This window comes from Gadus macrocephalus, chromosome 6 (assembly GCF_031168955.1).
Source record: "Gadus macrocephalus chromosome 6, ASM3116895v1".
NCBI classification, from domain to species: Eukaryota; Metazoa; Chordata; class Actinopteri; order Gadiformes; family Gadidae; genus Gadus; species Gadus macrocephalus.
The window spans coordinates 10,343,920-10,356,419 of record NC_082387.1 but is presented as its reverse complement, the minus strand read 5'-3'; the positions used below and the strand labels follow the sequence as shown (position 1 = coordinate 10,356,419).

The 12,500-nt window shown below is 42.7% G+C and overlaps 1 protein-coding gene across 3 annotated transcripts; it reads right to left on the bottom strand.

Annotated features, from left to right (window-relative positions):
* Positions 1–3,280: 3,280 nt before the first annotated feature.
* Positions 3,281–11,857, bottom strand: lhx2b (LIM homeobox 2b). 3 transcript variants are annotated; one of them, XM_060053997.1, is made up of 6 exons: positions 11,351–11,857; positions 10,796–10,994; positions 9,418–9,620; positions 8,667–9,037; positions 5,995–6,200; positions 3,281–4,128 (listed from the first exon to the last, which is right to left on the bottom strand). In XM_060053997.1, exons 2-6 carry the CDS (start codon positions 10,949–10,951, stop codon positions 3,841–3,843), a joined length of 1,224 nt encoding a protein of 407 aa, XP_059909980.1. In that variant the 5' UTR covers positions 10,952–10,994; positions 11,351–11,857; the 3' UTR covers positions 3,281–3,840. The 3 variants fall into 3 exon arrangements, with proteins under 3 accessions (XP_059909980.1, XP_059909978.1, XP_059909979.1); XM_060053995.1 differs by having other exon boundaries at positions 10,796–11,857; XM_060053996.1 differs by having other exon boundaries at positions 8,667–9,034; positions 10,796–11,857.
* Between the last annotated feature and the right edge of the window lie 643 nt (positions 11,858–12,500).

Sequence of the window (12,500 nt, the reverse complement as noted above, 5' to 3'; positions counted from 1 at the left end):
GCCTCCCTCTTTAAGCCTTCATCGCACGGCTTTATGGGACTGTGTGGGTACATCTGGGCAACACATTGGCCAACCTCACCCAGACCCAGGCGCAGACAGTCACAACGGTTACCAGAAGCCTCGACCAGGCTCCGCTATGACCAGCGGAAAATAAATCATTGAAAACATTCTGGTATTTTTACTGCGTTGTGGTGACTGGTCATTGTAACAGAAGTGTTCAGTGTTGTTGTTGAAAGTACTATTTACTGGAAGTAATTGTTTAGCAGACCCTTTTATCCAAAGAAATGTACAGTCAATTCAGATACAATACATAACTTATGTAAATAGTACAAAGAAAAGTAAGTAATTAAGTGTGTTTGTGTGTGTGTGTGTGTGTGTGTGTGTGTGTGTGTGTGTGTGTGTGTGTGTGTGTGTGTGTGTGTGTGTGTGTGTGTGTGTGTGTGTGTCGTAACAAATATCTAAATTAACAAAAAAAGAATGATATAACTGTACCAGTATATTCAACTATTACAGTTAACTGTTGTATTTAGATGCAATGTTAAGCCTAAAAATATTCTGCGTTTGGAAAGTTGCGAGGTGAAAGGTTACGGTTCCCCTGAAGAAATCCTTCCCACGCATTTTATTATTCCTTAAAAAGTAATTCCTAGGAGCGAGTCGAGCATATGCAGCTATTAACACACAATAAACGTCCGCTTAGACGGCTGTTGTGTTATTTCTACAGGACGCATGCCAAGTGGACATATTCCTTGTAATTATTGGATCACATTTGCGTCACACATTAACATAAAACCCGGGGCAGCCCAAAATATATTTATTTCCACCCTTGAAACTTTATAGTAGCCTATGCACTGTTTTCTGTCATGAGATCAAGCTGAGGCAGTGATTGAGTTGTTGCACTCAACCACGATGGCTTCATGTTTGAGTAACTATTACACGCACAAGAAACACACACACCCAAACACACACAAAAAGTTAGTGTCCGGTTTTGTCCGTGCTCTTACCTGTTTGGTAGACGTGTCGCCCGGTACTCTCGTTAAAAGTGGTGCAGTTAACTTTGCTACACGAAATCCGCTCACACATGGGGAAAGGGGTGCACGAGGAACGCTGCTCTGTCTCTCAAACACACACAGACATAAGCACACATAAGCACACACGCGCACACACACACACACACACACACCCACAGACACACACACACACACACACACACACACACACACACACACACAAACACACGTACATGCATACATACGTACACACACACACACACACACACACACACACACACACACACACAAACACACACACACACACACACACACACACACACACACACACACACACACACACACACACACACACACACCACCACCACCACTGCTCTCTGCTTTTGGCACAAGCACACATTTAATGTGATCAGTTCGTGTAAAGCCACACTTTCTTCACTCCACTCAGAGCAGCAGATTAGAACCAGGGGCAGCTAGGAGTGGTGTAATAGCACATCGCCGGATCATGTCATAACTTTCCCAACCAGAGGTAGGTCTGTGTCGGGCACAAGGAGTCGCTCTGTACACATTTAGTAGCCCTGTACTTCAGGAGGTTAGGTCATCACAAACATGATTAACATCTACACAGGAAACACACACAGCTTTCAACCGTGCGTGTGTGGTTCTGCAGGACGCAAACAAAGCCTTGGCCATGAGGTCACTGTGAGTCAAGACCACAGCCTGACAGGAATTTTATACCCACAGACAAAACCCTTCCTCTACTTTTTAAAACCTTCCCAAGTGTGTTCTCCGGTCCCACAAAAATGCTTAATAACACCCTTGAGAGAGAAGACCGGGAGAGAACACTGGGTTTGAGGGAAACCGATATCATTCACTGTGTTTTGGTATATCTCTCTCGTACAGAACTACGAAGACAGGAGGGATGTGTACCAGGGTGAGACGGAGAAAACAATGGAACAAAAAAGTCTCACCGGGGCCGACACCGGGGAAACACTCAGATCCCGGGATGGTAAACCAGCAGGGGTCCCGGGGGGGTGGTTTAAAGGGGTTTCTCCTCAAACACACCACCTCCCACAACGTGGTCTATACTTTACGACCTTCCCCCCACCCACACAAACGCACACACATTGATATTAAAGGCGTCGTGTTGTCTGTAATGAAGGGTTGGGTCTGAACTCAAAAAGGAATCTTTCAACAAGCTGTGGTGTGATCCAAGGTGCTTTTCTTTTTTAGTTTCTATTGTCATTTTGTACTTAATTGAAATAAAAGAAGATCAATACCAATTGCATATGATATTTGTAATCTCTTTCTATACATGCAGGTTTTGAATTAGACATCGGTTTTCTGATATTATTATCTATGGTTTCCTGAAAATCGGGAAAAACATACAGAAACACAACCTCACTGGGAAGTTTGCCAAAAACTCAACTGCAGTTGCAAACCATTCCGTCTGGATTTAATAAAGAACTCTGACTCTGATTTAGCTTGATGGGTTATTATTTAGTTATTATTATGATTGAATGATTATAATATCATTCAATCTTGGATTCAGATTTCTATGGATTGTAAAATACGGTGAAATGTAAGTGTAAAGGAAAATGAATTATACTCTCTGCTCGGCTGGGCGATATGGAAAAAATATCTTCTCATGATAGTTGGAATTGTACATGATATTAATAAATATCACAATATGCTTATGAATCCAAAATACCAATAAAAAGTGTACTAGTTAACTGAGCGTCATTATATTGAAACATATGGAAATTTAAAGTACAATAATACTTAACCCAGCCTATGCTGTCATCACTACCTCACCTGGTGCTATTTGATCTACTCTGATCCAGTAATCACAACACCCATGTGATAATCTGTTAAAAGAGAATGTGTAGTTTCCCAGTCTGTTGGAACAAGGATCAGCTGTTTTCAGCCTACTCCTGGTTACTCCTGCTGTAGCTCCAAACATGTTTTTATAAAGTCGAAGTGAAGTGAGAACAGCAGTTTCTAGATGTCATGTTCATATTTGGCAGACGAAGAACCAGAGCTGTTCTATGTTCTGACGGGATAATGAGTTCACCATCTCTTCATCTGACCACTAAATACTTGTCTTGCTCTTTACTGCAACACTCTGCAGACATGTTTGTTACTGTACACGCGATGCACAGACATGCACACTATCAACACACACACACACACACACACATTAATCTCATGCACGGCCACAAACATCTCTGTCAAGCGTTTAGTTTTCACGAGGGAAGAAGTACCATAGGGCATTGTCGTGTGATATTGTAACCTGTTTAATCTGAATTTCTGCACCTCCAGTTTACAATCCATCTAACAGTCACTCCTGTACAACATAAATACTGTTCTGAAAAAAAACAAAAAAAAACAAAGAGTTTTTCAAAATCAAGCAGTTTCTCCCCCCCCCCCTCATGTCTCTTTCTGTAAACAATGAAAAATGCAAATGCAAGTCTGTGCAGAAGACAACACGTCAAGAAAACAACAACCGTTCCATCGGTAAGGCTTGGCTGCCTCACGAATATCTCCCAAGGTCTCAGAGCAAATTCAGATCTGTGTTCTTGTCTTGTTCCATCCCCCCCCCCTCCCCTCCCCTCCCCAAGTAGCAGGTTATGTTGTTTCAGAAGTCATCAGTCCTCTGCTCGCGACGTAGATACAGTTGTAGGGGGGAGACGACGGGGCCAGGGGGTGGGTGGAGGGGGGTCTTAATGGAGAGGTTGAACTTCACCCCTCGCCAAAGAGGGACAGCAGCAGCAGCAGAGAGGAGGTCGGAGGAAGGCGGGGCGGGGGGGGGGGGGGGGGGGATGGACCTCTATCAGAAGAGGCTGGTCAGGGTCGTCTGTGAGGGGCTACGGCACTCGTGCACGTCCATGGGCCCGCCGCCCAGCACGGAGGTGACGGTGGGCATGGTGGGGTTGGTGAGGTCGGTGAGCGTGGTGGGCGTGCTGGACGGGGGGCTCATGGAGCCGTTGGAGATGTCGGAGACGGGACCGGACGGGGTGCCCCCCGCCATCACCGAGCCGTCCGACGCCTTGTCCCCGCTGCCGCTCTCCTGGCGCAGCAGGTTCCGCCGGAACTTGGCCCTGGCGTTCTGGAACCACACCTGGGCAGAGCACAGCGAGCGGCGGGTTAAACGCCAGCGCGCCACGAGGCCTGTGCATTGGTTAAAGGACCCTACCGGTGGGGGGCGATCCACTCGGCGTAACCGCCTCTCCTGGCTGCACAATAAACACCCCTTACTGTTATAATCTGCCTCAGAACATTTTTGCCCAAACACGACTGCCACAAATTTAAAGAATAGAAATATAGCACTTTGGACCTTTTGTAAAGTATGTCGAGTCGCTTTTATGTCGTCTACAAACTCTGTAGCCCACTGACACATTGGTTCCAAAAGACGAAATAACTATCTTGCCATTATTTCCGTTTGTGGCAGGCGCACTCACGCTAAATGCTGCTCCGCACAATCGGAACAAGGAGGTATTTTTGACAAAGGATATTGGGAACAGATGTTTGATAATCCAGACCGGGATTTACCTTGAAGGTAACGTGGGAAGAAATTCACTTCACTTATCACAGAAGGTAAATTAGGGATATTATTATGATATGACATATGATATTGTATTATATATATTATGACATATATTATATTATAGAATGGATAGCACTATTCAAACACAAGGTCTGTCAGAGCTAAACATCTGTATTCCCTGTCAGGGAAATGTGAGACAAAGTGAGATAGATTCTATATTATACTCTTATGAGTACTCTATCACTTTTAAAAGACATTTACAGGCTAATCAATGCAATCCAATAAAAATTTGAAAATGGAACTATAAAAGTATGAATATGCCAGTACAGACAAACATTTTAATATAAACTGTTGTGAAAGAGACACTGCCCATCTTATCCAAAAACTCTGGTGTTGAATAGTTTGTTTTTTAGTTTTCATAGTGAAAAAATAGAAGTCGTAGGCTCAATACTTTGAAAAGTACGATTCTTAATTCAGAAGTAGTAATACTACCACAGTTAGTAGTAGTAATACGGTAGCAATAGTAATTTATGCAAAACATTTAATAGTTACTCTTTACATATTGAGGTATGTGGTCAGAAATTAGGATATATATTTACTTTTTTCTTGGCATATATCAGTTTGTAAATATCGTCCATGAAAATATGGTGGGGCATCATAGGAAAACAAAATGGGAGTTAGTGGAGGGGATTAGGGAGGGGGAGATGGGGGGGGGGGGGGTATATAGCATGCTTCAACTGCATAACAGGCGAGGAAGAATTAAAATGCATCAAAGCAAAATGAGTGCTTTGTTTTCCGAGCGTGTTAATGAAAGCAGCCGGTTTGTTTTCCCTCTCCTCCATAAAGCCTTTAGTCTCGTCTTGTCTCAGCTCCCCAGATGATTGGCTGTCGTCTTGACGGAAATCAAACACGCGCCCCTCTACGTGCACTGTAACGTGCGCTTAAAGCTTTCTCATGAGCCACGTCAGCTGGAGCTATGAGAGTTTTGTTTCTCTTTAGTGTTACAGCGAGAATACACAAGACATTTGGATTTGGATTTCAAAGAACAACAAAGTGGTCTGTAGTTCTCTCTGACTGATTAAAACATGTTTTTTACATAATAGCCTAGAATACGGCGTTTTATTTATCTTTTTCTTTTATAATTTGTTTTTAATGCATTCCATGCACACTGTTCGAAATTAATTTCATGCATACCAATAACGTCAATATCTGTTTCAGTGAGAGCTATTAAACAACAGGCCTGCTTCTCTTCCTTCAATAAAAACGTCTAAAATACCATTGTCCTCTGAAGTGTTTTGTTTTTTTGTAAGAATTTTGCAGGTTTAAAAAAATATGTAGAAATAAATAAATACAGAACGAAACCCTTGGACACTACACATTCAGTCTTTGTATTTTTTTTTTTGTAAATCGAAACAAATGTGTCCCGATTGGGACAATTACCTGTAATACCCGCTTGGTGAGGCCCGTCTTCTGCGCGAGCTGCTTGAGGTCCTTGGCGTCAGGGTTGTGGTTGATGGCGAAGTACGACTTCATGGTCCGCAGCTGGTGGTGCTTGAACGACGTCCGCATGCGCTTGGTCTTCTGGCTCGAGCTGTACTGTGAGTCCCGGTCCATAGAGTCCCCGTCGTTCTCATTACAGCTGAGGGCTGCGGGGCAACACACACACACACACACACACACACACACACACACACACACACACACACACACACACACACACACACACACACACACACACACACACACACACACACACACACGCAGACACATACACACACGCGCACGAATAAATACATAAATAAACGATGCTTTTGTGCAAAAGGTAACCAGCGCACTGCAGGCTTAAAACAACAATTAAGACATGGGACTCGAACGTATTATTTTAGCATTCGATTTATTAAATACGAATTTATTTTCTCCCCTCAAAAAACAAAATAAATATAATGACTTAAAGTGAGACTATGTTTGAATGGTTTCGTCTATATGATCAGTCATTAAAATGTCATTCTGACCGATTTTAGTGTGTTTGCATTTACATACATAATGATGTTTGACCTTTTGCCTTTTTCTTGACATTTTATCCGACATATCGGAATTATCACTAAAAGAAAATGTTTGTTTGCTATAGTTATAACGATATAAACGTTGAACGCAATTGTAACTCATATTGTTAAAAAATATGGAAAACGATTTTAGTGACTAAAATCATTAGACACTAAAATAAAATGGTCTCCCTTCACTCTGTATGTTTTTATTTTTTTATTCAGGCTAAACCCCCTCGTCTAGATGTGCGCGTAATAACGAGACATATTCCCGGATTGTATTTCCTTGGCACAGCTGAAGGTGTTGCTGAATGCATAACAGTTCCTCTTCAATATTAAACACAGCGAATATGAAGATTATTCAGCGGAAGCCGACAGAATAACACTTCACTTAATGAGCCTACAAACGCCAGACCGAACAAATGTCGCTTTTTGGCAAAACATAATGGCCATCGTTTTAAAAATATTGTGTAGACGAATATTTATTTATTTGTGTTTTATCCAACTAACCCTCTTGTTTTAAGGACATGATTGAGACTATAGTATTATGAAGTGGACCTGCATGTCGTGTGAGTTTGACGAGTTAATCTCATTCTCTGGTTGGATTGGGACAGGAGAGGGCAGTAGCTCCCCTGTCCCTCTAATCCACAACACTAAACTCTTCTGGTATCATTCACAACAACAGCCTAGAACCAATACCCGCCTACTTTCTATATTACCCGAACTTAGGGACAGACTCAAACTGCAAAATAATAGTTTTGTTTTCATTTACTTCTCCCTTGTGACTTTGTCTGTGTGATCCACTGGAAGCCATCCAAAAGTTTTTTGATTATTCATTCTGAATTTCGATAAGACTTTCGTGTTTTCTTATGATTCTTAAACATGGACCTGCTTTCCCATTCGGTTAAAAGCTGCTCAACACGTGTTATGCTGTTTGTTTGGGCTAGTATAAAGGCCTATTCTCGGTATTTCCTCGACTGAGTAACTCGTCATCAAGTGACATCGGTTTCCCTTGTGCAGCCAGCACCCAGTTGGGCCCCAGCAGGCCCCTGAACGCACAAAGCGGGGCTGGGGGTGAGGGGTGTGGGGTGAGGGGGTGGGACTCTAGACGGCTATGGGGGCTGACAGGTGGAAAAGAGCGAAAGCAAAAGCCGGAACATCAAAAACTTTTTTTCCTAAAGAGGCCACTGGAAGAAAAAAAAAAACGAGCCCAAGAACTCTTCATAGTTTTACAAAATAGAAGGACAAGAAAAGTAACCGAAAAAACGTACAAAAGCTTAAGGCTATCACAACGTTTAACCGTGGAGAAAAACAAGACGAAACGAATAAAAGCAAACTACGTTTGTTTTCTACGTTTTTAGTCGGTTTGTAATATGTTTTAGATCCCCATGTTGTTAAGTTGCAATATTTAGGCTATTAAAGCCTTAGCCTATGTTTTGCTAATCTTTTGCTTTTTAAAGAATTCCTTGTTCCCCTCTGGCCGTGACATTATTCGAAAATGGACATTGAGTTATTATGCAGACCGCCAAGACTAATTAAACTATTTTAAAAACGACAAATGAAAAGCCTACATTTCTAATGTTATATATTTTTTTCAGCTAGCCTACTTTGGCCTATGGGACGCCCATAGGCCAACAATACTACTGGATTAAGTCTGTGCATAACGTCTATTTGTTCAAAATATGGGATTGTTGGCGTTTATTGTTTTGGAAAATGAAGGAAGGATTTTACATTTCCACCGCAGTACCCGATGTTAACATGACATGACTTGTTAAACACTGAAACTGTTAGATTGTAGCCTAGTTTAAGAATAGACTCATAATTAGTGTGGTTGCAAAGCAACCCATACGATTGTTATTGTGTTTGTTTTTTTCGTTTTGGTGGTAGTATAAGCTTCAACACATCTATATTTCTGTTCTGTTTTTGTGTTTTTTTATTTCCCAGCAATTGCCTACTTTCCATTGGTGTATGCATATGCGTGAGTGTATCATTGTTTGTGGGTTCTACTAGTTTTGGAGAACGTGCTCTCCAATTCGTCCGGCATGAATTTGAACTTTATATGCTTCTTACCCGCATTGTAGGCCGCTAGCTCGGCCCCTGGCCCCGGACTCTTCCTTTTCCTTGGCCGGCCCTTCTGCACGGTGCCCACGCCGTTGAAGTAGGATATTCCCAGCGTGTTGCCGGAGCCCAGGCCCTTATGCGAGACCACGTCCCCCGGGCTAAAGTGGCTCTGGTACTCCCCCTGAACTAGAGTCTCAAAGTGCAAGCGGCAGTACACCAGACTGTCCTTCATGCCGAAATGGTCTCCCGTGGTCAGCATCTTGTTGCACGTCGTGCACGTGAAACAGTTGAGGTGGTACACCAAGTCCCGAGCGCGCATGACCATCTCCGAGGCCGAGATGCCGAGGTGACACCGCGCGCACCTCTGGACGGAGAATCTTCTGCGGAGAAGACAGACGTCTTGTGAGAGTAGGCACGATATCACTTATATGACACACACTTATGAATTATTAAAAGCCTACTGAAGTATGCCTAAGACGGAATGTAAGACGCACCATAAAGTAGCCTACAACGACCAAGCGTTTTCGAGACGAACAGGGAACCAGCTTGTGAATTTGAAAAGTGTATAACTGTTCCTAGAATGTGTAACCTAATATGACAATACCAGGCTTCTGAGTCTAGCTCAGATTTTATCTTGGACATTTTCTCGCCTTGTTATTTTATGTGGTGGTTCTAGTTTTAGTATGAATGGGAGTTGGCTCTTTTCCCTCCCGTGTGGACCGGTGACACCCGAGTAGACCTATAGCAGGCGAGCCGTTACCTGTAGTAGTCCTCCTTGCAATAAATGCTGCCGTCCTTGCTGAAGCACGTGAGCTCGGACTCCAGGTGCAGTTTGCACTCGCAGCACTTGAGACAGCGCATGTGCCACTGCTTATCCACCGCGAGCAGGTAGTAGCGGTCCGCGATCCTTCGGCCGCAGCCTGCACACAGGGCCACGCGATCGCTGTTCATGCACTGCAACGTCTGCAGATACCAAAGTTAGGAACGAAGTTGGGACAAGTTATTTCTCTATCGCAGTTTACTATGATTTGATTTACGGTCAAGTGTTTAATGTTTGCTATGGTAGCCTATGTTGTCTCCTTAATGCTATTTTGATAAAAATAGTACAAAAATATCAGGCCTATCGTTAAGTAGGCTACTGTACTTGGTTTTTGCGTGCATGATGTTTATTATAGTGCATAATAAGAAGATTGTGATTTTGGAATATAAGAATAAAGCACGCACGCTCACATGCACTAACTCTATCACACACACACGCACACACACACACACACACACACACACACACACACACACACACACACACACACACACACACACACACACACACACACACACACACACACACACACACACACACACAGATTACGTACGAAAGCCTTTGTTTAAATCATCGTTCAATAATTGAGTTGGCTGAAAATAGAATCACTGCCTAATAGTTCCATAATTTGAAGGAATGTAATTTTTTTTTCTTTCCCCATATTACAAGAAAAACGATGGATACATTTAATAAACGTAGGATAATTTCCCCTATTAAATCTAGGCCTAATTGTCATTAATCGGATATATTTCAATTGAAAAATATGTTAATAATCCATTGATGGGTTTCTGATTTCTCTTTTACTTTGTTTATCATGAATAAAAAAAGTGTTCGGGTTTTAGTGTAAATTAAATTATTCTGTTTTATTTTAACGGTGCACCACAGTTACGTTTTACTCTTCATTTCTTCTTCTGCAATAATTGTAAAATATTTATTTACAAATGGCCTAGACTATTATACTTTTTTTAATTTGGGAACTGAGCAACAGTACACAAAGAGTGTGCTTGTTTCATAAAAACAGTAGGCTAATTGCACCGCAAACATTTCCTAAAATACAAGTTAAACATAGTGAAATTACGAGGTAAAATTATCTCTACAGATGAACAGGTCAATAACAGTAAATAACACATATTCCAGGGTCCTAATTTAAAATACATTTTAGTTTGGCAAGCTTTCATTTGGGCCAACCAAACTTCCAGGCCCCTAACGTCCACAATATCGTAAACAGCTCTGGAATTCATTTTTTTAATAACTTTTGTAGAGTTTAAAGCTTCTTTTTTTAAACCCAGAACTAGACGGTATAAAGCATGACTCCTACCGCTTCGGTCTCTCCCATGTCGATAGCAGAGCTGATGACCGTGGACTCGCTCTTGCCCCTCCGCTCCATCTCCTCCACCACCCCGTGCACCCCGTGCACCCCGTGCACCCCGTGCACCCCGTGCACCTCTCCCCCGGACAGGCCGTGGAACAGCATGGTAGCCGCCGACGGGAGGATATTGAAACTGTTCTCCTCGGATCTGCAACCCAGGATTTCCATCAGACTTTGCAACTTTAGACCGTGCAATGGCGCCGGAGGAAACAAAAACAAAACAAAGTCCTCCTCGTTTCTTGTCACAGGAATTCCAGTTCAGGAAGAAAAAAAACCCGCAGAAGAAACAGGAACGTGCTCTCCACACTACCGTCTCATCTGCCAATGGAAATCTTCTTTCGAATAATCATCATCATCATCATTATCATTAATAAGCTATACAGGCCCGGTTAATTAATGATTGTGGGTCTTGATTAATTGTTTGAGTATATTCTCTGTGATTAGCAGGATCATGGATCTCTAGTTATGAATTGCGTTTGCGGTATAATTCCATGAACAACATACCGACTATGGAAGCCCGGTGGGTCTCGGTACCGACGACTCTACGTCGGGAATATCAGGCACCGACCAGGGAAATATTATCCTCTGACCACAACACTCAGAGGCTGGTCTGGCAGGCGGCACTGCCCAACAAACCAGCAAGAAATCTTCTGGAGTCAAATGCCGTCGAGTGAAAAATATTTCCGACAAATTCTGACAGGAAGCCACAGAAAGAGAGCCGCATCTTCTTCACACGGAGCTCTTCTCCTCCGGCTCTACTGAGTTGCTGTCCCAAGTTGCAGAATAAAGATGACTGGAACAGCCCGAATTCAGAACTGCAACTGCCGCCCTATACCTCGTCAAGAAGAGGATAAAAACACACACGTGTAGTCTTTAAAATCCTGTAGTTGCTGTGATTCGGGTAGACGTGGTGGTGTTATCAGTCTGAGAGATATATTTAGTTGTAACGGGCTTCGTGAGAGTAAAGAGGAGGAGTTGGCCAAGCCGCTGGCAGCTCCACTTCTGCTTCCCCCCTCCTTCGGTCTCGGCCTGCACCCCCTTATCAACTGGGACTGCTACGTCACTCCCGGTGCTGTGGTTTCATTGGTTGTTCGGACAGCACCGAGCACCGGCTTGTTATTATACCGATGAGAGGTACACGGTGTAGTCCTTCCGCGGTTACGCGCGGTGCGGGAGAGTCTCCGTGACTGTAGAGATGCTCAATAGTGGAAACGTCAACTCCGAGCCAACGAACATAATTATATCAAAATATGAGAAATATGCTTTCATTATTGTCGTTATTGTTCTTTTTTTTTTTTTTTGTAGGCCTGTTATTTTACGCGCATATAGGTGCAGCGATACAAAAACAGATAAACGCATTCCCAAGTTAATTATTTATCCTAGATCATTTCCGCTGTTTCAGTAGTGTTTTAATGACTACAAGAAGGCAGAGTAGTTTTAGAAATAAACCATGGATAGCTCGACACATTCAATTAAAAATATGCCAAGAAAAAAACCTGTTTGAAAATGCTGATATCCTGAATCTGTATAAAAATAGTATTTTCACAAAAATTGTCTTCCGTATCCCCTTCACTGTAATGGAACAATATCGAATGTTGTTGAAAAATCAAACGCATCTCCATCCTATTGAAATGTAGATTTTATCCACTTCTTG

Excerpts from the sequence above, each read along its gene's own strand:
- lhx2b (XM_060053995.1), bottom strand. The coding sequence starts at position 11,014 with ATGGAAATCCTGGGTTGCAGATCCGAGGAGAACAGTTTCAATATCCTC. Across the intron at positions 9,038-9,417 it reads TGCAAGGAGGACTACTACAG|AAGATTCTCCGTCCAGAGGT; the intron begins GTAACGGCTCGC and ends TCTTCTCCGCAG. Across the intron at positions 4,129-5,994 it reads TCACCAAGCGGGTATTACAG|GTGTGGTTCCAGAACGCCAG; the intron begins GTAATTGTCCCA and ends TGCTCTGCCCAG.